Genomic DNA, 26,669 nt, shown 5'->3' with positions numbered 1-26,669 from the left:
TAATGGAACTTGATCTTGGAGAAGTGGAATGGTGAATGTGATCACTTGGTGACTTACTTTTACTTGGTGGTTCTTGATGAGAGTTAGAAGGGAACATATCATGTTTCTTTTTATCCTTTCCCTTCCATGAGTGACTAAAGTAGTGGTTGGGTGAGTAACTCTTCTTTTCCCTTCTTTTTCTTTTCAATTGAATTTCAATCCCAAGGGCAAGTGTGAAAACATTTTCAAGAGTGGAGTACTCATACAACTCTACTTGGTCTTTTATGTCTCTCCTAAGACCACTCACAAATCTTTTTATTTTCTCTTTGTTAGTTTATTTTATTTCAACCGTACGCATTTGAGACTCTAATTCTTTAAAGTATTCACTCACACTCATAGGACCTTGGTGAAGCCTTTGGAGCTTCATAATAAGTTCCTTCCTATAGGAGGGAGAAACAAATCTAGCGCGCATAAGAGTTTTAATGTCCATCCAAGAGGCCGCGGGTGGCCCTTGGTCATAATTCTTACAAACTTTATGTCACCAAGTATTGGCATACTCCAAAAATCCTAAAACTACTAGATCAACTTGTGCTTGATCCTTTACATGATTTTCAATGAAAATTTGATCAACTTTAGCTTCCCAATCAATGAAGATTTTGGGATCACTTCCACCATAGAACTTAGGAATCTTTGGAGTTTGCTTCTCTTGTGATGGGTTGCGCCTAGAATGCCCTCTTTTCCTAGGATCTCTTTCTTTCTCCCTAGCTTCAAGCCTTTGAATGTGCTCTTGGATTCTTAGGTCACTTTTCTCCTTGTCTTTTCTCAATTGTTCAAAGGCCTCCTTCCTAGACAACTCCAAATCCCGAAGTAATCTCATCAATGTATTGTTTTTATTTGGTGTAGGTGCATTTGATGAACTTGCCATGATTTCTACAGCAAAAACACTCAAATCCGAGACAAAATAAATGGATTAGAGGTTAGACAACAAGAAAACTGAGACCAATTCCAACCCAAAATGCAACCCAAGTGTTTAGATCACACTCCCAAAGTAACAAGGCAAGGCTAGCACTCAAAATCCACCAAAGGAGTGAAGCAAACACTTTTAAAAACTTGTTCAAAACCTTTCAAATGCAACACAAGTGATTCGGCCACAACATCCCAAGAGTTTCAAGAAAAGAAAACTACTAAGACATAACAAAGAACACCTAGTGACAAGCAAGAAAAGCACAAAAACAAGAAAGTTTAACTTCTAAGGAAATTTTGTTTTAAAGACAAAACTTGAACAAGACTAAAGCAATGAAAAACACTTTTAAATACTCTATGGAAAGCATTTGAACAAGCCAAGATTATACCTCAAATTATGCATACACCAAGAAAGATCATAACCAAGTTAAAGTATGGAACTAATTTGCCAATATCACCCAAAATCCAAGTATAAAATTTGGTAGCATAACACCTAGTAAAAATGGCCAAATGGATTCACCAAGCAACAAATTAGCTCTCGGCCAAACTGTTTTTGGTCATGAAAATAATTTCTTTTCAAAACTAGGTACTTAAGATGATGAGAAGGATATTTTAGGGTGTCTTGAACACTTAGTTCCTTAAAAATTAGGTCAAAATCAATTTCAAGGAGCATGCTACAACAAAAGGCATAGATCTCATGCAATAGCTTAAATACTTAGAAACAAGAATAAGAAAACTCAAAGAAGCATATGCCATATGACTCAAGCAAAAGTTAGACACATTTAAAGACTCAACATGACATACACACAAACATGTAGCTATCATGTATTTAAACTCATGGATTTGAGGCTCAAAGACTAAGCATCCAAAGACATGTTATCCAACCACATTTAGGAGTAAGAAGAGTAACAAAAACAGTAGCCAAAAATGCCCAACATAACCTGAAAAACGTTGATTCACGGTGATCTCGGCAGCTCTGACCTTTGCTCACTATTTCAATCATAACTCTCTCCACAAAACTCCAAATGCATTGGTTCGTTTTTTGTTAGAAACTAGACTAACAGAGCTTTCTTTTGACATCAAGAACGTAAATTTTGGATCACTGAGAAGGTGCAGTTTAATCTTTTAAAATCGTGAACAATTTTTGCCAGCATTGTTTTTGTGTGCAATGGAAGTGGATTTGAACCATACAAAGATAGCTACAACAAGACAAGGTTAGCACATGAAAGACACCACATTCAAGATAACCTAGGCTCTAGATACCAAATGATGAAGGATTATCTTGTTCCTTTTTAAGATTATTGAATATAGTGTGAGTTGATTAAGAAAGCTAAGCGAAATCCCCACTGGACATTAAGATAGCAAGCTATCTAGATGTGAAGGTTCCTTTCACAAAGCTCAAGAGAAGAAGATGATGGATTGATTCAAAACAAAAAGGAAATGGAAAGCACATAAACCATAGAAAACCAAGAACAATTAAAGGAAGAAGAAAACATAAAATGGAAAGGAAAGAAATGGTAAAAATGTGAGAAGCACGCCACTACAAGGCTAGGTTAGAAGCCATGGCAACCTTGAAGATGAGTGGATGTGTGCCGCCACTTGCTATGCAAGATAAGGCTTAAAAGTATTCACTCTCTAGGGAGGAAACTCTCACAAATGGTTGAGACACAAGATTGTTTTTACTTCAAAATGTTTAACCCTTTTACATGTCTAGGAGCACCCCTTATACAGAAGAGTTTAGGGGCCTCTAAGCAAATAAAAGATACATAAGGATGTCTCTACAAAAATCTAACCCTAGCTTCTAGAAACTAGGTCAAATAAGGTTACAAAAAATGAGAGACAAAAGAGCTAACTATGGTGTGTGCAAGGCTAATTTCGTTCTAGCACAAAAGGAGACAAAGAATGTGTCTCATATGTCTCCAAAATGTGGCCAAAGTGTGCTAAAAACAAAGGAGACCAAAGGTACATAGGTACACTTGTTTTATGCCTTTTACTTTATGTCTTTGCTTTACTCTCTCCTCCACATCATTTATGCTTCCCAATCACCATGCGCCACCTAGCATTGCTTTCTTACTCCTAATTAACTTACAAAGCAAATAAACATAGATTAGCATGTTGGCTTAAGTCAAGTCAACTATAGTCAACAAGTCAAACCTAGTCAAAGGTCAACAAGTCAACTAAAGTTGATTCAACTAAGTCAACTTAGGGAATCAAAAAATAACAAACACAAATGAAAGGGATGAAGTATTAGTGAACTTCCTTTCTAAATATGCTTAGTCTTCTTAAGCATGTGCGTCCATCCTTGGTTGGGGTCAATCCTTCATCAAAGTGTTAGAAGTACTAAGGGAGAAGGGAAGTTTCTTTTGTTTAGACTTATGGCAGACATCACAAATATTAGGATTATCAGCAACATTGTAAGAGTATTTATGATCTAATAAGTGTAACAGTTCGTGAGAGGGGTGGCCTAAATGAGAGTGCCATAGAGTATTTGCTTTGGAAGAACATAAAGAAGGAGAAGTATGAAAGGCCTCAGGGCGCAGAACATATAAACCAACATGACTTTCAACTAAACCAATCTTCTCTTTGGTTTTCACATCCTGTATTATACAAACAGAAGAAGAAAAACTGAGATCATAGTGGAGAGAGTTAACGATCTTGGATACAGAAATTAAATTAAAAGAGAATTGTGAGACATAGAGGACATCAAGTAATTGAAAATTTGGGATTAAAAGCTATAGTGTCAGTGTATTGTGCAAAAACAGTAGAACCATTGGGAAGACTGATATCAATAGGTGTAATGCGTTTGAAAGAAATGAAAAGATAAGGAGGTACAAATATGATCTGTAGCTCCAGAGTGAATGATCCGAGAATTAACAAAAGTCATGTTGTGGACATTACCAGCTAAGGACTGAGTGGAAGATATAGAGCCAACTTGGTTTATTTTCACGTTCGGAGGGGTGAGGTGGATGTCATCATTGTCAGTAGAGTTTGAGGAAGCAAAAGTGTTGTCTTGAGTGGTGACATTAAAGGTTAATGAGATTTGCCAGAGTGAAGTTTATGGCCGGGAGGATAGCCATCTTTCTTGTAACCTAGGAAGCTCTGACACGGCGTCCGAGCCACGCTTCCCCGTTTCGGAGGCACACCGGACACGAACACTTGCCGGAAGCGCACACGACGCGGTGTAGAACGTTGTTTTTTGGGCCGGACACGGCCTTCTCTCTGGACGTGGAAAAGACACGTTGCGATGCTGAAAAAAGGTGGAACGTGGACGCCGTTGCAGAGTTGCCACCATTTACGTTGCAGGCAAATTCACGGAGAAGAGAAGATAAAAGATAGGAAAGGGAGAGTTAAGTAAAAGAAGAAAAAAATTCTGAAAAGAAAACATAATCATATTCTTATCAATTTAATAATTTAGTTATTTTATATGAAATTTGTTTTAATTTTACGAATCCCCAAATAAATCTGTTCAGTTATCACATTTTCACTTTATCTAAAATTTTCTTCCTTCTTAATATAATATTTTATTTAAAGAGATTTTAATTTGTTTTATCAGTATATAATATATTATATTATAATTATTTTTAATCTATAACATCTTTCATTTTTTATATGTAAATAAATATAAATAAATTACTAGATACATGTTCCATATTTCAAATAAAATAAATAAATTACTTTATATAAAAAATAAAGATAAATATATAAATAATCTTAACTAAAAATCTTAATAAATTATATAGAATTAAAACTAAAAATTTTAACAAAATAATCTTCAAATATATCTATTTGAATATCTTTATATCTCATCTTTTAATAATAAAAACCATATACATGTCCTATAAATACATAAAGAGACTTACAAAATATACAAAGAAAAAAGAAATCAGTTAGAGGTAAAAGAAAGAAACGCTGAGATTTAGTGAGCGAAACACATAATCATTGCAAGAAAGCTCTTGGAGGAAGAAGGAAGAAGCTCGGATAGAAGAAGAATAAGTAGAGATATATTTTGAGCAGGAGAAAAAAGTAAATACTAAGAAGAAGAAGTGTGTAGAAAAAGGTAAGTACTTTTTACGTCTCTTCTCCTTTTATCTATTAAATTCTTTGCCTTCTATATTAAATGTTATCCACACCCTCTTTTCCTTCTACTTATTAAATTCATCCATTAAATGCTAATAATTTAACTTTTTTAATACTTTATGTCATTCTATGCATCCATCATATTTGCTATAACTTATACATGTGAGGGTACTATGTTCCTTGTTATTTTTACAATATAAAATAATTTAATAATTTTACATTACTTTAAAAATATATTATATTATAAATAATTATATTTTATATTATGATTAGATTATACATGAAACTTTCTTAGTTTTTAAATTCAGATTTCAATACATATGTGTTACATAATTTTAATTTATTTTATAATTTAAATTATAAACATAAAATTATAAGTTTTATATTTTGAATTTAATTTTATAAATATATTATGTATAAAAATTATTTAAATTATATACTTTTGTTTTATTTTTAAATTTTAAATATTAAGTAAATTTTGTATTTTCAATTTATTTTATTATAGGAAATTAAGATGAGTAGACCTAATCAAGCTATTGAAGAAGAAGATGAAACAAAACCTCTTTGGAGATATTTTACAAAGATAAGAAAAACTCCCGGTGGTGGAAACTATATGGTCAATTGTACTTTGTGTGATTTTGAATTTAATCGAGTGTAAGATCCGTAGAATTTAATTAATTAAATAAATAATTAATTAATAAATGAGGGTATGTAGTGCATTTATGACATTAAATTTTGTTGTGTATGATGTGGAAAAGTACTAGCTCAAGTGGTTGAGAGTACTTTAATTGTGTGAGAGGACTTAGGTTTGAGTCCTAAGTATGCCATTTGGGTGTTATTTAGTTATTATTGTTTTAATAATATGTTAGGCCACATTCCGTATGAGATAATGCTTGAATTGTGTGTGTTAGCAAGAAACATGAGTTGGCCTGATGGTTTAGTATTGATTTGGCTTTGGCAGGGTGTGGGTTTGAACCTTAGTGGACTCAAATTTAGCTTTCTTTTTGCTAAAAAGTTAGTGTGGCTTGAATATGAAAGGGGTAGAGACAACCCTAGCAGAAGGGGCAGCCAAAAAATTTTGTTTTTGCCACCAACCACATTAAGGGACTCTTTAAAAGGTAAAATTTGAGAAGGAAAAAGGGTTTTGAAGGCTGTTTTCTGATAAACTTAGAAGGAGTGCGAAAATTGAGAGTGAATAGTGAGGTTTGAAGCGATTGAGAGTCGTGTGCACGTGAGGGAATTTGGGGTTGTGGGTTTTGGGGACTGTTTCATTGAAATTTAACCTAAAGGTATGTATATAATGGGGATTGGATTCTGTGTATTCTGTGATTATGCCAAGTTGGGTGGTTGGGGCATATTTTCGTGTCCAATTATGCTTATATGTCTATCTAAGTTATGCTGAATGAATTGGTATGTTTGGGGTTGTGTTTTAGGTCGTTGGTGCAATGTTTGTGTGCGTGAACCAGTGCCAGAACCTACAATTCTCGCTCAAGCAAGCTAGGCTCGCCTAGGCGAGATATGCAGGGACTCGTACCCTCTATCTGCTCGAGGCAATCGCTCAGGCGGAGAAATTTGGGTTTGGGCGAGAGGTCATCTCACTTAGGCGAGTGAGACTCGCCTAAGCGAGAATTCGAGAGGGTTGGTGATTTAGTTTGACATCCCGCTCAGGCGAGAACCCCAAATCTTTTGAGCGAAAGAATGTCTCGCTCAGGCGAGAGTCTCTCGCCTAAGCGAGAACGCGAAGAGTGTTCTGTTGTTGGCTTGACTCGTAGCTCAGGCGAGAGGTTTGATTTTTTGGGCGAAAGTGATCTCGCCCAGGCGAGAGTAACTCGCCTAAGCGAGAAGTCGAGATGGGTTTTGTGCGTGGTACTCGCTCAAGCGAGGTAACCTAGCCTAAACGAGATGAACTGAAATGCCTAGGCGTAAATTGGAAGTTTAGGTCAAGGATGGAGGGATGATAGGGTTAAAGGCAATAAATGATGAGGGATTGGATTGATTAAAGCTTGAATGTTGATGCATGATCTATAAGGCTTCTAGGGTGTCTTAATGGTGAGCTTGCTAGTGTTCCATGGGTTGTGGCCCGGAACGTATCCTTGAGTTGTGGCTCAGGATAGGGGTTAAGCACGTGGCATTCTATGGGTTGTGGCCCGAAATGACTTCCTTTGAGTTGTGGCTCGAGATAGCGGATGAACACGAGGAACCTTGAGTTGTGGCTCGGGTTGACGAGTGTGTCGGTGTGAGTGTGCTGGTTGTGGCCAGTACGGATGGATCTGGATGGATTGCCCTCCTCAATGTTTCACTAATGAGTTTGGTAGTCTTGGGACGTTATAGACTATGTTTGTATTTGGGAACTCCACCTGGCGTTACGGTGTGTGATCCATAACATGGTTTCCGAATGTGCTCTGTCGGTTGTGGCCGATAGGTGTGGCAGCAAGGCGCCTTGAGGCACTTAATAGAAGATGTGAAACACTGCTAACATGGTTGTGGCCATGTGGGAGAATTGGAACGAGTTTCCCTAATGTACTTTAATATACATGGTGGTGGCCATGTGGAGGGAAGGTAACGAGTCTTCCACGAGGTGCTTTGGTGTAGATGGTGGTGGCCATGTGATGGAAATGGAGTAATGTTCTATGGAAAAAGGAAGGGGTATTATATATGGTTGTGGCCATGTGGTATAAAGGAAGAGTTTGTGTTATTGTTATATTAATTTTTAGCGATTATTCATGTATATGTGTGTTGGTATATTTTTATGTGTTTTATCTGTTAGCTCACCCTATTTGCTTGTGTTTGGTGATGATCGTGTACGCGGTACACGTGAGCAGGTGATGATGCAGGTGGAGCTGGTGAGGCTTAGCTGCGGAGGGGGGGTGATCATGGGATTTTATTACTATGCTATATTGATTTTAGATTTGGAAATGATATATAAACTTTTGAGAGATACTTGAACATTGTTTCACTTATAAACTATGGAATGATGTTTTATTATATGATAATAAAAGTTTTAAATGTCCCACATTTTGGGAATATCAGTTAATAAATGAAGTTTATTAATTATTTCTTTATTTTATTATTTAAATTCGTAATATCCGGTCGGGATGTTACAGAGAGCTCATCTCTTAAAAATTAAGGGAGAAGGGGTTAGAGTTTGTCCAAAGGTGAATCCGACAAAACTTGTTGAGCTTAAAAGATTGAACAATGAAGCAACTTTGAAAATTGAAAATTCAAAGAAGAAAAAGGTTTCTCTACCACCTGTATCTGAGGAAAGAAAGTAGACAAGCAGTGGTGGTGTTCACCAAAAACTCAAGGGTCCTCTAGAAGCTTCTTTCAACATTCAAGCTAGAGATGCTCTTGATTGTGAAATTGCAAGGATTTTTTATTCTTCAGGATTAGCATTTCATCTCGTAAGAAGTCCTTATTATAGGAGTGCCTTTTCTTACGCTACCAATACTTCTAATCTTAGTGGATATGTACCACCATCATATAATAAATTGAGAGGTCCACTGCTTGATAAAGAAAGAGCTCATGTAGAAAATCTTCTGCAACCTATAAAGAATTCATGGAAGCCAAAAGGTGTGACAATTGTTAGCGATGGATGGAGCGACCCTCAAAGAAGACCTATTATCAATTTTATGGCTATCAATGAGAGTGGACCAATGTTTTTTAAAGCAATAGATGGATCTGGGGAGACAAAAGACAAGGATTTTATTGCCAAACACATGAGAGATGTAATTATGGAAGTTGGACCAAAAAACGTGGTACAAATGATCATAGACAATGCAGCAGTATGTAAGGCAGCAAGTATGATCATAGAATCAAAATTTTCTTCAATCTATTGGACTCCTTGTGTAGTGCACACCTTGAATCTTGCATTGAAAAATATTTGTGCGACAAAAAATACAGAAAGAAATAGTGATCTTTATGAAGAATTTTATTGGATCTCACAAATTGTTGATGATGCTACATTTATTAAAAACTTCATTATGGGGCACTCTATGAGATTATCAATGTTTAATAACTTCAATTCATTGAAGTTTCTTTCTGTTGCTCCAACGAGATTTGCTTCAACCATTATCATGCTTAAAAGATTTAGAAGCTTGAAAAGAGGACTCCAAGAGATGGTAATTAGTAATGAATGGTCGGATTACAAAGAGGATAATGTTGATAATGCACGAACAGTCAAAGAAACTTTATTGAATGATAATTGGTGGATGAAGGTTGATTATATACTTGCTTTTACTGCCCCTGTTTATTATGTTATCAGAAAAATAGATACGGATATGGCTACTCTTCATTTAGTGTATGAGATGTGGGATTCAATGATTGAAGATGTGAGGAAGATCATATACCAACATGAAGGAAAGGCACAAGTTGAACATTCATATTTTTTTTAGGCAGTAAACTCAGTATTAATTGATCGTTGGACTAAAAGTAGTACATCTTTTCATTGTCTTGCTCATTCTTTAAATCCAAGGTAATTATACTATTAAATTATTTTATTATTATATATTTTTTTTATATGTCTTATCTATAATATATAATATTATGTTAATTTATGCTTACGTTCTTTAATACTGTAGATAATATAGTGATGAATGGTTAAGTGAAGATTCACAAAGAGTTGCCCCACATGAAGATGGAGAACTTACTCATGAAAGGAAAAAATGTTTTATGAAGTACTTTGATGATGTGGATGTAAGGAGACAAGCAAATTTAGAGTTTGCAAACTTTTCAAATGAAAGAGAAGATTTTGCAAACTTTTCAATTTTTTAGACTATGAATTGTGTAAGGCCCCCTTTCTATTTCTGCTTCCTTTTAAGGGCTGCCCTACAGTAATGGGCCTAAAGGCCGGCCCATAGGATAAAAGCCTTTCATGTTGCCCTAATCCCACACTCACTTTCACTCTTTCAGAAATCAGCCGTCACCCTTCTACTCCGTGAGAGAGAGCTCTGCTAGGGTTCAGCCGCCTTCCGCATCCAGTGGGCTCGAACCAGTTTTTCACTTCTCGTAAGTCCGTTCCAACCCCTGCTCGTACTTCCTCCAGTGTTTATTCATGTTTGTTTCAGCTAAGAATCCGTAGTGAGCTCATCATGTGACCTGCTCCATTGTTTTTTTCAGTTCCTAAGTATAACCTAAAGTTGTGGTGCCCGTGGTTACTGTTGAGTCTTGTACTAGCATATTCTAGGTACGGGAAGCTAGAACCCTCTGCTTGTTTGGTGCGAGTATGTTATTTTATGTGGTTGGTAATTCTCTTTTGTGTTTACCTGTTGATATGGATGTATGATACGGTGGGATTGTTGCTTGTGGTATGTCTTTGCATCTGTTGCAGGTGAAAACAGTGGCGGGCACTAATAAACTCGCCCAAGCGAGTTGGTCTCACCTAGGCGAGACTAATAGAAGCTCGCCTCAGCCTTTTTTCCACGAATGATCGCCCAGGCAACCCACTGTGATTCTGAGCGAGCGAGCATCTCGCCCAGGCAAGAGGGGTCTCGCCTAAGCGAGATCCCGTGAGTGCTTTTGTTCCCTTCTCTAGCCCTCGCTTAGGCGAAGGGGGAGCTCGCCTGAGCGAGCACGTCTCGCCTGAGCGAAACCCCTCAGCCTGAGCGAGGCACTGAGCGAGACAGCGCTTCGCTTGGGATGTGTGTTTATTTTGGATGATCTGTTTTGATGAGTTGAATGTGTGTATATATATATATATATATATATATATATATATATATATGATGAGGGGGGGATTCATATGTGATGACGGGTGAGAGTGGCATGATCTTACATGAATATTACATGAGTGGTTAGATTTGTATGCGATCATAAATCGGGTATGAACAACGATGAACCTTGGTGGTTGGTAATTTTGTGGCATGACATTGACATGAGGGGAGATGTTTCCTCAAGGTCGGTAATACGAGCTGGTACTGATTGACATGTGATATATGGGAGTTGTCTATGGGTGTTGGTATAAATCTTCCCTGCATAGTGTATGTGATCATTTTCCTTGCTGATTTATGAGTGTCAGTCTATGTCAGCGTGTAATTCCTTGGGGTCTCTAGGTGAGACCTCTGGGGCTACGTTTCAGTGGTTGGGACGTAATTCCATGGCCCGTGTTAGTGGGTGTCCATGGTGGTGCCCCATCTGTATAACTAGGTAAGGATTCAAGTTAAGGTTGCATCTTGACACTCTAAGGAGCCAGTTAGTCTCATTTAAAGCGGACTGACTCCTGTGGGGAGAGTAGTAGGAGGCCTGAAATTCATTAAGGATTAACCTTGTGGTGAGGGAAATTTGATTCATTGTAACACTTGTAACACATAGCACGGGGATAAGCAGCTCGGAGATGAGCAGAGGTATCCACCACAAGTGCGGGTATCTGCTGAATCCAACTAAGTTATACGTATCCGGATGAGTCGAGTCGAGTCGTAGTGTATTGAATGAAGAGTCATAACATGCGTGGTTGTTATATAGATATGGGACGATGAAAATATGTTTGACTGTATGATGAATATGTTGTTGGCTCTAGCTTACCCGTTTTGTTGTATGGTTGTATTGTATGTGGCTGTTCTTTCTTGCGATGATCATCAATTTGATTGATGGGAGCAGATGGGCGAGGTTCTCATGGCCAACAAGGGAATGGGGATTCCGTTGCTTAGCCATCTGGGCTGGAGTTTTCTTCACGTTTTCTTTAGGGCTAAGGCCCATGTATCGTTTTATGTATTTCTACTCTACCCTCTTTGTTAGACATGTATCTGGTTTCTGGTGGCATCGTGGTGTGCCATGTTGTAGGGGTTGTGTTAATGACCCCAAGACTACGCTACTATACTATCATTGTGTGACGTTTCCTTTAATTTCGTTTAATAATTAAATGGGACGTTACATTTATGGTATCAAAGCGGTCATTCCTTAGGTCTGTGGACTTGGGTTGTCCGCTTAGCTTTCTGTGTCTTTGAGTGCTTAGTTAAAATTCTTGCCTTTATCGAGCCTAACCAAGTGATTTTCTGTGTGCCAGTGGACTATGGCACCTCCTCGTCGAGCTTCTCAATCATCCCAGGGGGACGCACCCGATATTTCCAGAGCCATAGAGGCGATGGTAGCAGCTGTGGCGCAGTAGAGTGCTGCGATGATGCAGCAGCATGAGGCATCCATGCAGCGACAGGCGGCGTCGCTTGAGCAGCAGCAAGCAGTGATGCAGTAGATGGAGGCTGCGATAGTAGCTGCTGAGGATGCTCATCGGCAGCACATGGAGGCCCTTCGCCAGTTAGAGGAGAACAGGGCGGCTGCCCCTGTGTTTGGTCCTGAACCACGACTTGCAGTCAAGGAGTGGAGCCTAGAGGATTTTCTGAAGCACCGCCCAGCGAAGTTTGACGGGAGGACTAGTCCTGACGCCGCAGACCAATGGCTGAAGGACCTGGAGCGCATTTATGATGCGAAGATGTGCCCTGCGGAGAACAGGTTGGCGTTCTCCGTGTACATGCTCACGGGGGAGGCAGAGCATTGGTGGATCAGCACCAAATCCATCCTGGAGGAGAGGGATGAGCCAGTGACGTGGGAGACATTCAGGGAGAGGTTCCTCTCAGAGTATTTTCTAGACAGCATCCGGTACGCCAAGGAGGTGGAGTTCCTCCAGTTGACCCAGGGAGGGAAGATAGTAACAGAGTATGCTGAGAGGTTCAAACACCTCAGCCGTTTTTACACCCTGCCACTCGATGAGGAGTGGCGATGCAGGAAGTTCAAGAATGGGCTTCGTGGCGACATCCGCTTGATGGTGGCTCCCTTGTCCATCAAGGACTTTGCTGCTCTAGTGGAGAAGGCCAGGGTGATGGAGAAGATGAAGCAAGAGGTAGAAGGTCAACGCCCACAACAACCACAGCCGCCTCAGAGGATTGGTGGATCATCTGGGTCCAAGCCCAGACATGAGGAGCGGAGGAGGCCGTATGATAGACCCCACCATCAGCCTCAGGGGTCTAGGAGCTTTTCTCCTCAGCAGGGCCGAGTTCGGTGTTACACATGTGGAGGACCCCACCCGAGGTACGCTTGTCCACGTATGGAGGGTTACCGTAGGTGCAACAACTGTGGCAAGGAAGGCCACTTTGGGAAGGACTGTCCCAACCTTGCCAGGACAGCGGCACGCCCTCCAGTTCAGACACCCCATCAGCATCAGTGGAGGGACAGAGGCAACAGGCCTCAGGCAACGGGCAGAGTCTATGCCATGACCGGAGTTGAGGTTGCAGGTTCAGGTAACATTGTTATGGGTTATTGTGTGATTTCTGGGATGAGATGTTGTGTGTTATATGATTCTGGAGCGACACACTCTTTTGTGTCAAATGCATGTGTGGAACGATTGGGTCTGCCGGTGCGCAAGCTACAGTGTGAGCTTGCGGTGTCTACTCCGGCGTCGGGTTTGGTCAGGACATCGTCCTTATGTGCTAGGTGCCCAGTGGAGGTAGAGGGACGCAAGTATAGGGTGAACTTAATCTGCCTGCCTCTACAGGAGTTGGAGGTGATCTTAGGGATGGATTGGCTCTCTGCCAATCGCATTCTGATAGATTGTCGGGAGAAGAAGTTGTTGTTTCCCGACTTTGAGGAGCTTGAGTTGGTGTCCCCTCAGGGAGTGGTGAGAGAGATTCAGAGTGGCGCGCAGTGCTTCATAATCTTCGCCCGTATGGAGGTAGGAGAGGGAGGGAGAACATCAGTTATACCGGTAGTGCATGAGTTTGAAGACGTATTTCCGGATGAGGTACCTGGATTGCCTCCCAGTAGAGAGGTGGAATTCTCTATAGATTTAATACCAGGGACAGGCCCGGTGTCGATGGCCCCGTATCGTATGGCTCCGGCAGAGTTGGTAGAGTTCAAGAAACAAATAGAAGAGCTGATGGAGAAACAGTTCATCCGACCCAGCACTTCGCCTTGGGGAGCACCAGTGTTGTTGGTGAAGAAGAAGGATGGGAGTTCGCTCCTGTGTGTGGACTATAGGCAACTGAACAAGATGACGATCAAGAATAAGTATCCGCTCCGGAGAATCGACGACTTGATGGATCAGCTACATGGGTCATTAGTGTTCTCGAAGATAGATCTGAGATCGGGTTACCACCAGATTTTAGTAAAGGCTGATGATGTGCAGAAGACGGCCTTCAGATCCAGATATGGCCACTATGAGTATGTGGTTATGCCGTTTGGTGTGACCAACGCTCCGGCAGTGTTCATGGACTACATGAACAGGATCTTCCGACCCTTCCTAGATAAGTTTGTCATGGTCTTCATAGACGACATCTTTATCTATTCCAGGACTCAGGAAGAACATGCAGACCACCTGAGGTTGGTGCTTGGTGTTTTGAGAGAGAAGCAACTGTATGCCAAGTTATCCAAGTGTGAGTTCTGGATGGATGAAGTTCAGTTCTTGGGGCATGTGATATCAGCCCAGGGATTGTAGTGGATCCGGCAAAGGTTGAGGCAGTGGTAAAGTAGGAAAATCCTAAGTCGGCCACAGAGATTAGGAGCTTCGTGGGGCTAGCAGGCTACTATAGGAGGTTCATAGAGGGATTTCTCCAAGATAGTGGCACCTCTGACCTTGCTTACTCGGAAGGACCAACCCTTCACCTGGACGGATAAGTGTGAGGAGAGTTTCAAGGAACTGAAGAGGAGACTGACCAGTGCACCAATACTAGTGATCCCGGATGTCGGGAAGCCGTTTGAGGTCTACTGTGACGCCTCCCACCTCGGACTTGGATGTGTTTTGATGCAGGAGAAGAAGGTTGTGGCATATGCTTCGAGACAGCTTAAGGTACATGAGCGTAACTATCCCACTCATGACCTGGAGTTGGCGGCTATAGTTTTTGCCTTGAAGATCTGGAGGCACTATCTTTATGGTGCTCAGTTTCGGGTGTTCAGCGACCACAAGAGCTTAAAGTACTTGTTTGATCAGAAGGAGCTGAACATGAGGCAGAGAAGGTGGATGGAATTCCTAAAGGATTATGACTTCGAGCTCCTATACTACCCGGGGAAGGCAAATGTGGTGGCAGATGCCCTGAGTAGGAAAACGGTACACACGGCACATCTCATGATAAAAGAGGTAGCACTACTAGAGAAGTTCAAAGACATGAGGATACAGGTGGAGTTGGGGTCCGAGTCCATTAGGTGTAGTACCCTTACTATATCTAGTGACTTCTTAGACTCGATTAGAGAGAGGTAGTTGTTGGATGCCGGTCTAAAAAGGGTTAGAGGACAGCTTGGATCAGAGGAAGCCAGAGACTTTGCCTTGAGTGATGATGGCATACTGAGGTTTCGGGACAGAGTATGTATACCCGATGATGCGGAGGTAAAACGGTTAATTCTTGAGGAGGGACATAAGAGTCGTCTTAGTCTGCACCCGAGCATGACTAAGATGTACCAGGACCTCAAGGAGACTTTCTGGTGGCAAGGAATGAAGAAAGATGTGGCTTAGTTCGTGTCGGCATGTTTGACGTGCCAGAAGGCGAAGGTGGAACATCAGAGGCCCGGTGGGATTCTACAGCCTTTGGAGATACCAGTATGGAAATGGGACAGCATCTCCATGGATTTTGTGACCTATCTGCCGCAGACTTTTAGAGGACATGACACCATCTGGGTGATAGTAGATCGACTGACCAAGAGCGCACACTTCTTGGCGATGAACTTGAGAATGTCTATGGCCAAGCTGGCCCAGTTGTACATTAAGGAGATAGTAAGGCTTCATGGGGTGCCCTCGAGCATAGTTTCCGACAGAGACCCGCGGTTCACATCCCGGTTTTGGAAGACATTACAGAGTGCTATGGGTAGCAAGCTCACCATGAGTTCAGATTATCACCCTCAGACCGATGGTCAGTCTGAGAGGACGATCCAGTCATTAGAGGATTTGTTGAGGAGATGCATACTGGACCACCTGGGAGCTTGGGATAAGGTATTTCCTTTGATTGAGTTTACCTACAACAACAGCTTTCATGCGAGTATTGGCATGGCGCCATACGAGGCTCTTTACGGCAGCAGGTGTAGGACTCCTCTTTGCTGGTATCAGGATGGAGAGGCAGTGTTGGTTGGACCAGAGTTGTTAGAGCAGACCACCGAGAAGGTGAGGATGGTGAGGGATAGGATGCAGGCTTCTCAGAGTAGGCAGAAGGCCTATGCGGACCGCAAGAGGAGGCCTTTGGAGTTTGCAGCGGGAGATCATGTATTCTTGAGGGTGACCCGAACCACGGGCGTGGGAAGGGCTCTCCGCTCAAGAAAACTTTCTCCTAAATTCCTTGGTCCATATTAGATCACGAGGAGGATTGGGCCAGTAGCTTATGAGGTAGCTTTACCCCCGCAGCTGGCGAATCTTCACCCAATGTTCCACGTCTCACAGCTAAGGAAGTACGTGTTTGACCCAGCTCATGTGTTAGAAGCCGAAGATATACAGATCAGGGAAGACCTCACCGTGGAAGTACCACTCATCGCTCTTGAGGATAGAAAGGTCGAAGAACGTCGTGGAAAGACCGTTAGTCTTGTTAAAGTCATCTGGGATCAGAGGACGGGTGACTCGACTTGGGAGTTAGAGGAGGACATGAGAAAATCACATCCACATCTGTTTACCTAGTGAGTCTTTATTTTCGAGGTCGAAAATTTTTCTTGTTGGGGAGAATGTAAGGTCCCCTTTCTATTTCTGCTTCCTTTTAAGGGTTGCCCTACAGTAATGGGCCTAAAGGCCGACCCATAGGATAAAAGCTTTTCATGTTGCCCTAATCCCACACTCACTTTCACTCTTTCAGAAATCAGCCGTCACCCTTCTACTCCGTGAGAGAGAGCTCTGCTAGGGTTCAGCCGCCTTCCGCATCCAGTGGGCTCGAACCAGTTTTTCACTTCTCGTAAGTCCGTTCCAACCCCTGCTTGTACTTCCTCTAGTGTTTATTCATGTTTGTTTCAGCTAAGAATCCGTAGTGAGCTCATCATGTGACCTGCTCCATTGTTTTTTCGAGTTCCTAAGTATAACCTAAAGTTGTGGTGCCCGTGGTTACTGTTGAGTCCTGTACTAGCATATTCCAGGTACGGGAAGCTAGAACCCTCTGCTTGTTTGGTGCGAGTATGCTAATTTATGTGGTTGGTAATTCTCTTTTGTGTTTACCTGTTGATATGGATGTATGATACGGTGGGATTGTTGCTTGTGGTATGTCTTCGCATCTGTTGTAGGTGAAAACAGTGGTGGGCACTGATAAACTCGCCCAAGCGAGCTGGTCTCACCTAGGCGAGACTAACAGAGGCTTGCCTAAGCCTTTTTTCCACGAATGGTCGCCCAGGCGACCCACTGTGATTCTGAGCGAGCGAGCATCTCGCCCAGGCGAGAGGGGTCTCGCCTAAGCGAGATCCCGCGAGTGCTTTTGTTCCCTTCTCTAGCCCTCGCCTAGGCGAAGGGGGAGCTCACCTGAGCGAGCACGTCTCGCCTGAGCGAAATCCCTCAGCCTGAGCGAGGTGCTGAGCGAGACAGCGCTTCTCTTGGGACGTGTGTTTATTTTGGATGATCTGTTTTGATGGGTTGAATGTATATATATATATATATATATATATATATATATATATATATATATGATGAGGGGGGATTCATATGTGATGACGGGTGAGAGTGGCATGATCTTACATGAATATTACATGAGTGGTTAGATTTGTATGCGATCATAAATCGGGTATGAACAACGATGAACCTTGGTGGTTGGTAATTTTGTGGCATGACATTGACATGAGGGGAGATGTTTCCTGAAGGTCGATAATACGAGCTGGTACTGATTGACATGTGATATACGGGAGTTGTCTATGGGTGTTGGTATAAATCTTCCCTGCATAGTGTATGTGATCATTTTCCTTGCTGATTTATGAGTGTTAGTCTGTGTCAGCGTGTAATTCCTTGGGGTCTCTAGGTGAGACCTCCGGGACTACGCTTCAGTGGTCGGGACGTAATTCCATGGCCCCTGTTAGTGGGTGTCCATGGTGGTGCCCCATCTGTATAACTAGGTAAGGATTCAAGTTAAGGTTGCATCCTGACACTCTAAGGAGCCAGTTAGTCTCACTTAGAGCGGACTGACTCATGTGTGGAGAGTAGCATGAGGCCTGAAATTCATTAAGGGCTAATCTTGTGGTGAGGGAAATTTGATTCATTGTAACACTTGTAACACATAGCTCGGGGATAAGCAGCTCGGAGATGAGCAGAGGTATCCACCACAAGTGCGGGCATCCGCTGAATCCGACTAAGTTATACGTATCCAAATGAGTCGAGTCGTAGTGTATTTAATGAAGAGTCATAACATGCGTGGTTGTTATATAGATATGGGACGATGAAAATATATTTGACTGTATGATGAATATGTTGTTGGCTCTAGCTTACCCATTTTGTTGTATGGTTGTATTGTATGTGGATGTTCTTTCTTGCGATGATCATCAATTTGATTGATGGGAGCAGATGGGCGAGGTTCTCGTGGCCAACAAGGGAATGGGGATTCCGCTGCTTAGCCATCTGGGCTGGAGTTTTCTTCACGTTTTCTTTAGGGCTAAGGCCCATGTATCGTTTTATGTATTTCTACTCTACCCTCTTTGTTAGACTTGTATCTGGTTTCTGGTGGCATCGTGGTGTGCCATGTTGTAGGGGTTGTGTTAATGATCCCAAGACTATGCTACTATACTATCATTGCGTGACATTTCCTTTAATTTCGTTTAATAATTAAATGGGACATTACAAATTATAATTGTTATATATATATATATATATATATATATATATATATATATATATATATATATATATATATATATATATATATATATATTTGTGTCTGTGTCTTGCCTTTTTTCGATTTAGACGCTTTCCCGTGTCCGTGTCTGGGTTTCATAACAGACATGTGTAGTATGACCAGACCTGTTGCAATGAGTACAAATTTTCCTAACAGTCTGAGTTTTAGAGAATTTACCATCTTGGTTGGGAAAACCGTGTTTGCGAAAGCAAATTGGATTCGGTGTGGGCTGGATGTTTGCAGTAAGTGCAGGTGTTGGAGGATGAAGCAAGAGAAGTATTGGTACCATTATGGGATGATGCATTGGGTGGAGTAGATGAGGATGGTTGTGTGGGACGGACATAAGCGGTGAAAGCTATGAAGCTCCGACACAGCGTCCGAACCACGCTTCCCCGTTTCGAAGGCGCACCGAACACGGACACTTACCGAAAGCGCACACGACGCGGTGTCGAACGCTGCTTTTTGGGCCGGACACGGCCTTCTCTCTGGACGCGGAAAAGATACATTGCGGTGCTGCAAAGATTTATATATATATATATATATATATATATATATATATATATATATATATATATATATATATATATATATATATATATATGGGTTGATAAAAAAAAGTCCATTTTTAACTCGGCTAAAAAGCCCTTTTATTTACCCATGACCCCTATATTCAATTTTGTTTTAAGAAACTCTTAACATGTTATACTACAATGATTTGATTACACTATAATTAACTGATTACAAACAAGTATTATGTTTATTGTTCTTGTTTGGTTACACATGTATGTAATGTCTTCATTAACAAATCAATTTATCTCCCCCCTGATATGAAAAAAAAAAAAAAAACAAGTATTATTTGTAGAACCACTTTTGGCTTTCTTGAGTACTCTTTACTCTACTACTTCTACATTACAAACAAAAGAGTTTGAATGAATGGAGATTTATTCCCAATAGAGAGGGTGTACGCACATGAAGACCTCTTTGAAAAGATAAACACCAAGTGGTGGATTTACAAATATGTGTCTATTCTTTATCATCTTAAAGGCGACCGAATTAGGTCCTAAACATTAGTCCAATAAGGCAAGTTCAATGTTCGGTTACTAAGTCCAATCACAATTTCTCCAACAACCCATCAAATAACAACATTCTTGCTTTTATAGCCATAAATCGGACTTAGATGCAAAAATAAGTATTGTTTAATCTTTGAAAGTTTGTCCAAATTATGATAACACAAGATTTTTTTTTTTTAAGTCAAATTCACAAAAAATTAAATTAACAGAAAAAATATAAAATTTTAAGATAAAAGTCCATTATTTTATAAAGACTAAAAGCGTAATTACATGTTCATATTTTTATAAAAAAAAAAAATGCTTCTTTATATTAAAATAACTGTTCATTTATAGTTTTTTTTTTTCTAATTACGTGGATATTTTTCTCTTAATGATATATTTTATATTCCAATAACATCGTTAGATGGGATACAACTTATTCATATTGATTTATATGTTTGTCATTCTTGTGAATAAGATCAAACGTCATATCTATTGTTATCAGTTTAGTGTTTATTTCAAATAAATTTTGATGTTTTAACATTATTATCCACCATATATTAATTACAAACCATACTTGGTCCAATGTCCAAATAAAGAAACTGTTTTCTTCTTTGTTTTCTTTTCTTCCTATCATAGATCTTTTTGAGTCAACACGGTCTCTTCCCCCTCTACCCATTTTTTTTTCATCACGTGCTATTATTATCCTCAGCACATTTTCAGCCAATAAACCTTATTCACTAAATCTCATATCACTGGTGCCATTCTACAACCACTTATTTTCAACCATCATAGCAAAGAAAAGTAAGTTTGACACAAAGTTCAAGGGATCAAAACTTTTAACGTTCCAAGAAGTACAGTACTACTTTTACAACTTTTTCATACAAACTTAAATTAATTTTTGTATAAAATAAACATAAAATTTATAAGAAATTTTACACATTAACTTTAATTTATATAGTGATCAACTATGTTTTTTCTACAATGCATTTTTTTCTGTTAAATAATCCTGTAAAAAGTTTATCCAAATCCTTATGTTGAGCTGCGTCGGCTAATTGATGAGATTGTACTTTCCCTGTCGCATGAACAGCACATTAATGGTGTTGAACAATGAAAAGCCCTTGATGATTCATTGACCAATGAGACATCAAGGATGTTAATGGTGTGCCCCACCACACAGTCTGTACAAGCAATCCAAATGGAATTCAACTTAGCATCAGCCAAAGAACTGTTATGGGGTCAGAACTGCAATGGGGTCCATTTTCACATGGAAAAGGATAAGCATAAGAAAAGGCCAGAATAAAGGACAAACCTTTCCCCTATCCACGATTTTACCACTACTGGGTCAAACCGCCACACATTTGTTAGATTCTATATGTAAATATATGGTGAAATTAAAATTTGGAAGAAACTTTAAATCTTATTTATATCACAGTCTTACAGAGAATAGTGATTTTAAGTAACACAGAGGCTAGATTGATAAAAGAACACACTTAGTGGGAACATGCAAGTTGTTTATTGTAACAAATACTAGACCTGTAGAGGATAAGCATAGAATATCTAGTTCTAGACATAGAGAATTACATGTGAAGAAAATTGGGTAAGACTTTTGGATGAAGGAACTTCACATGAAAGTAAGTGTTTGTGATGTGGACAATGAGCTTTGTCATCTTCACTGATACCATATGGAAAAATCTGGCTGTTTCTGAAGAGCATCCATCCCTACTCCTTGCATGTCCTCCTTGAAATCAAATGATGCCAAATCACAAAAGGAACCAAACATTGAATTGAAGTTATGGTTGTTTTGATTGGTCTCGAAGGGAGCATTATTCAAAGCTTTGAACCGCTCATATTGGCCTTCTTCTCTAGCAAATATGTGATGATTATTGGACATGTTGGGCTCATCAAAGATGTTTCCTTCCATAGTGATTCCTTGCCCACGAATGAAGTTGTCCTGTGGCTGCTGCTGCTGCTGCTGCTGCATGCCATGCTGGCGAAGACAGGGATTCTCTGCAGCCATGCGATTACATGAACTTATGTTCTTGTTGCCTTGAACATTTGTTTCATAGTTAGTCATAAGGTCACTGATCATTTTCTGACCATCTTCTGAAACTTCAAGTCCAGTGAGATCAATTACAGGAGGGACCATGTTAGCAGACTGAGCAGTAGACTTGGGTGGAACAAAGGACTGGGGGTATATCACTGGCTTTACCTCATTAACATGAAAATTTGGACCCCCAAAATCTGAAGGACCTCTATATGCACAAATCAACTGATGATTGTCCCTAGAAATTCTGTCGGGAAAACCAAGGCGAACTTGACTATAAGGGCACTGAGGCTGTTCACATGTGTAAATCTTCATATCCATCACGTTAAACTCATTTGAAACCTTCCTCTTCCTTATGAAATCCAAATTTGTAACAGCCTCTCCCTTGATTGAAAAAGGAGGCTGCTGAACTGCCAGAGTTCCCCCCATTCTCTCCATCCCCAGATTGGGTGTGTGACCATTCTCATGTTTCCTGTCTTCCACATCAAAGTTAGGCTCATCTTCACCCCCTTCAACATCATACTCATTGCCATCATTAACCACCAAAGATCCACTACCTCCACCTGAGGATAATGGGGGAATATAATCAGGATAAAGCTCTCTTGCCAAGGCCTCCTCCTGATTGATGATTGCCAGCCAGGTTGCACTTTCCTTTGCCGTCATCTTATCCTGGAGGCACTTCGACTGCCTCACAAGCTTCCGAATTTTGGCAATATCTGGGGACATATGCTTTATAACTGCAGTCAAAACGCCAACTTTCCATGCCTTCTTCAGGTCATGGGGCTTCTTGTAAGGAGGGGGACTGTGATCTTTAGGCAAACCAATCTGGGGCCACCACTCTTCATTTCCTGTTGGCCACCACGGTGGAGGAATACCCTTCTCCAATGGAAACCTCCTCTGAGGAGGATCACAGTGTTGCATGAGTGCTGACAAGAGAGAACCCAATGTTGTGTCCTGCAGCTCCTGCAAGGTATGTGGAGTTGGACCAATTGAATTGCATCCATCATTCCTTCCAGGGATAGCATGATCAGCTTGGTATTTGGCTATGGCAGCTGGACCATTTCGATCGAATCTGACTTTATCTTTCCACCATTCACGAAGATTATCAGATGCTCCAGTCACTGGTTTCCCCTTCTCGGGGATTATCCCATAAACAAATCCTTGGGCCTTACAAACCTCCATCATCTTCAGCATGTACTTCAAGATTCCATCTTGAGCCCTGGACATCTTTTTCCTCCTTGCCTGTTCTTGAGACTGTCTTTGCTTCACTGCATCAATTCCTTCCTTAGATTTACTCTGCTCCTTCATTCGCTTGAGACGCATTTTGTCCTTCCACATCCTCCTTTCAAGCTCATCTACCCCAATTTCTTCATCACTGAAATCATCATCAACTATCGCCTCTGGATCAGTTTGCCGGGCGGTCATATCCTCTTCCCCGAGGACAGTAGACATCGTGTCCAAATCATTACAAAACCCCATCTCCTCAAACATCATCATCATTTTCCGAGGAAAATATAAGGATCAAACCTGTGAGCTTCTGAAGATGGAAGTAGCTAGTTGGATTTCAAACTAACCCCTTAGCACTGTACACCAATTCAAATTAACAAATTCTTAGCTCTTAAAGGCCTTTGCACCTGCGAACAATAACAGAACAAAGATCAGAGAAAAATCAACATGGCACAGAAATCAAATACTTTCCAGATGAAGAGAATCACATCATAAAGTATGCACATATATCTCCAAGCTAAAACCCACATGAAAACAGAAGATGAATCCAGGCTAAAAACACGAATTAGAAAAAAAATATCACCTCAAAATTTAAAACGGTGATGAATATTAATAGATCATGGCTATACCGTTTCGACAGATCCAATTCATCAACGAATAAAACAGGGAAGCAAAAGCAACATGGGCAAAGACAACAAAGGAGGTGACTATAAAAACAAGGACAATAAATGATGATTTCGAAAGGTTCTCTCATCAAAGCATCATAAAAGGTTGCAGCTTTCAGATAAAACATAAAAGTTAGTTCAATTGATGAGCAGAACAATCATGCTAAAAAACACCCCACAAAACCAGCAATCTAAGAAAGGAAGAAAACTTCAAATATGGAGGATTAAATAAATAGATGAACTGGAATCTCTCCGTGATAGATCAAAAGGGTAAAAAAGTCAGTACCGACAGAGACCACAAATCAAAACAACAGAAACCCATGAATCTAATTGACCATGCAGATAGCACGAAGCAGTTTAACAGTGAAAAGAGCGAGCAAAAGAAGAAGTGCATAGATTATTACCAGAGGATCCAGAACAGAGTCTCTGTGGTGGCGACGAGTCAATAAGAGAAGAAGAAGAAGAAGGTTCTTTGTATTGAGACTGTCATGAGAGAAGGTGGGAAGAAAGAGAGAGGGAAAAGGGACAGAGAGTTGAACATTATCTGGTTAATGGGGAGATGGTGGGTTTTTATTGGTAGATTAAACCCCACATCGAGGAGGAGTGTTTCTTTATAATAAAGTTCGGTCATTTCTTTCTCCATTTTTTTTTTCTTTTGGTGCATGGCCAAAAGTGCTTTCTTTTTTAGGTTATATATCCAAATATGAAAATGATTAAGGAATTAGACAAATAAAATTAATTATAGTTAACCTATTATTTTTATTTATTTATTCTCATAGATAGCATATATCTCATTTTAAGTTTATCCCTTTCTGGTTTTAAAAAGGTTATTGACTTAAGTAAATTTCTATAAGATGGGGTTTGTAAATTGTAAATCTCTTTAATATTTTAGATCTTTCACATTTTCATTGTTTTATTTTTTTAATTTTACTATGAATTATACTTAATTTATCATTAAAAAATAAAAATATCAGTTAAGGTAATAAAAAATATTTAAATAAAATAACTAATTTTTTAAAAGCATTATTTATTGGAAGAATTTATTAATTATTTTATATATAAACAAGATAATTAGGCCTTTTCATTTTGAACGTTTTATCAACTCTGATATTTACTGTTTTTGATATTATTCTTGTTTTCATTTAATAATTTACCTTTAAACATTATATTTACTTAACATATATTAACTTACTTGGACACTTATAATTTAGTTTTAATATATTACTTTTATTATTGTAAATTTATTTTTGGTATAATTAGTCGTATATTATCCAGTTTGGGGCTAGGGTGTCAAATAAGTACTCGGTTTAAAAGAAGTGTCAATTGCATTCTAACTTTTGAAACAAGTGTTTCAATTAGGTTCCTTTCAGATAGAGTTGACTAATGTCGTTAGTCAACGTGCCACATGTTAGTATGTGGTTTTTTTTATTTTTTTTTATTTTTTTTTATTTTTTTAAAATTTTTTAATTTTTTAATTTTTTAATTTTTTTGAAAAAAATAAATAATAATGCCACGTGTCAAGTCCCTGTGTGTGACACGTGGCATTGTCAGTTGCAATGCCACGTGTTAGTGTCACTATCGGATGTCATTGTGTTGATTTCGATTTAGTCCCCATATATGTCTTTTTGTTTCAATTTAGTACTTAAGTATGTGTATCTGATTCAATTTTGTGTCAATTTTGTCCCAAAAAATTAAAAAAAAAAAAAAAAAAAACACAAACTGACACGTGGCACGTTGACTAACTGCATTAGTCAACTCTGTCTGAAAGGGACCTAATTGAACACTTTTTCAAAAGTTGGGATGCAATTGACATTTTTTTTAAACCGGGTACCTATTTGACACCTTAGCCCCAAACTGGGTACTGTACGACTAATTATATCTTTATTTTTATATTTTTATATTATTTATTTCTTAATATATCACAAACAATTATTTTATCTTAAAAATATAAATATAGTTAAAATTTTAAATTTTTTTTATATTTCTAGAAATACTTGTTGTAATATATATATATATATATATATATATATATATATATATATATATATATATAATATTATTTTTTTTTCAATATTTGTCTAATTTAAAAGTAATCTTTTCATGATGTATTAAATGTATTTCATTAATTATTCCCGTTTACGAATAAGTGATAAATGCATAAAATAACAGTGTAAGTATAAAAACATACATGTAATTATTTTTTAAATATAGGAGTATTTGTTAGTAGAAGAATGGATTATTTAACAAAAGTAATAGAACATTTATTGTTTATGATATATTAAAATTTAAAACTAAGTTATATAATTATATTTTTATAAAATAAAAAAAATACAAATTATTTGAATTATATATAATTAATTTAATAGTTTTAATTTTTTAGTACTTTAATTATGTTAACTATTTTTTTAAATTAAAATAATTATATTTAATAGTAAAATGTAGAAAAACAAAAAAGTGATTTTTTTTAAGAAAATGATAAAAACAAGATCACATCTAAATAAAATTAAAACATATTTGAGAATAAAGTAAACTTAATTGTCTCATTAATATACTCTAACCATATAAGTTTGAGTATCCTATTTTGAAGTAAAAAATTATCTATATCTACAACCTCGTGTCTAATCTAATGGATGTAAAATTTTTGTCACACTCTCTCACATTGTTGAGAAATGTTTTTACTCGTTTCTGCATGTTTACTCACCTTTCATTGTTTCTTTAATTGTTTCAAATATTAATGTAAGTTTTTTATATTACTTGATGTTAGAAAAGATATATGTACTAGAAATCTTAAAATGGACTCCGACACAAGAGCCAACTTGATTTGATTGGGTTGGAAAAAAATTAGTTTTTCTTTAAATATGAGTCAAATTGGACCTGACTCAATTAATTTGTAACTTAAATGGATTCA

The 26,669-nt window shown here is 38.9% G+C and overlaps 2 protein-coding genes across 2 annotated transcripts; one reads left to right on the top strand and one right to left on the bottom strand.

The window, feature by feature from the left end:
- The first annotated feature begins 7,553 nt into the window (after window positions 1-7,553).
- LOC114188335 lies at window positions 7,554-12,118 on the top strand. The gene is made up of 3 exons (XM_028076929.1): window positions 7,554-7,578; window positions 8,404-9,386; window positions 12,017-12,118. The coding sequence occupies exons 1-3, from the start codon at window positions 7,554-7,556 to the stop codon at window positions 12,116-12,118; spliced, it is 1,110 nt and encodes a 369-aa protein (XP_027932730.1).
- A 9,104-nt stretch (window positions 12,119-21,222) lies between these two features.
- On the bottom strand, window positions 21,223-24,352 carry LOC114187003 (ETHYLENE INSENSITIVE 3-like 1 protein). Its single transcript, XM_028075104.1, has 2 exons — window positions 24,166-24,352; window positions 21,223-23,503 (listed from the first exon to the last, which is right to left on the bottom strand). Exon 2 carries the CDS (start codon window positions 23,367-23,369, stop codon window positions 21,495-21,497), a length of 1,875 nt encoding a protein of 624 aa, XP_027930905.1. The 5' UTR covers window positions 23,370-23,503; window positions 24,166-24,352; the 3' UTR covers window positions 21,223-21,494.
- Between the last annotated feature and the right edge of the window lie 2,317 nt (window positions 24,353-26,669).

Source organism: Vigna unguiculata, chromosome 6 (genome assembly GCF_004118075.2).
Source record: "Vigna unguiculata cultivar IT97K-499-35 chromosome 6, ASM411807v1, whole genome shotgun sequence".
NCBI classification, from domain to species: Eukaryota; Viridiplantae; Streptophyta; class Magnoliopsida; order Fabales; family Fabaceae; genus Vigna; species Vigna unguiculata.
The sequence above is the reverse complement of the archived record's forward strand: the minus strand, read 5'-3'. Positions and strand labels throughout refer to the sequence as shown.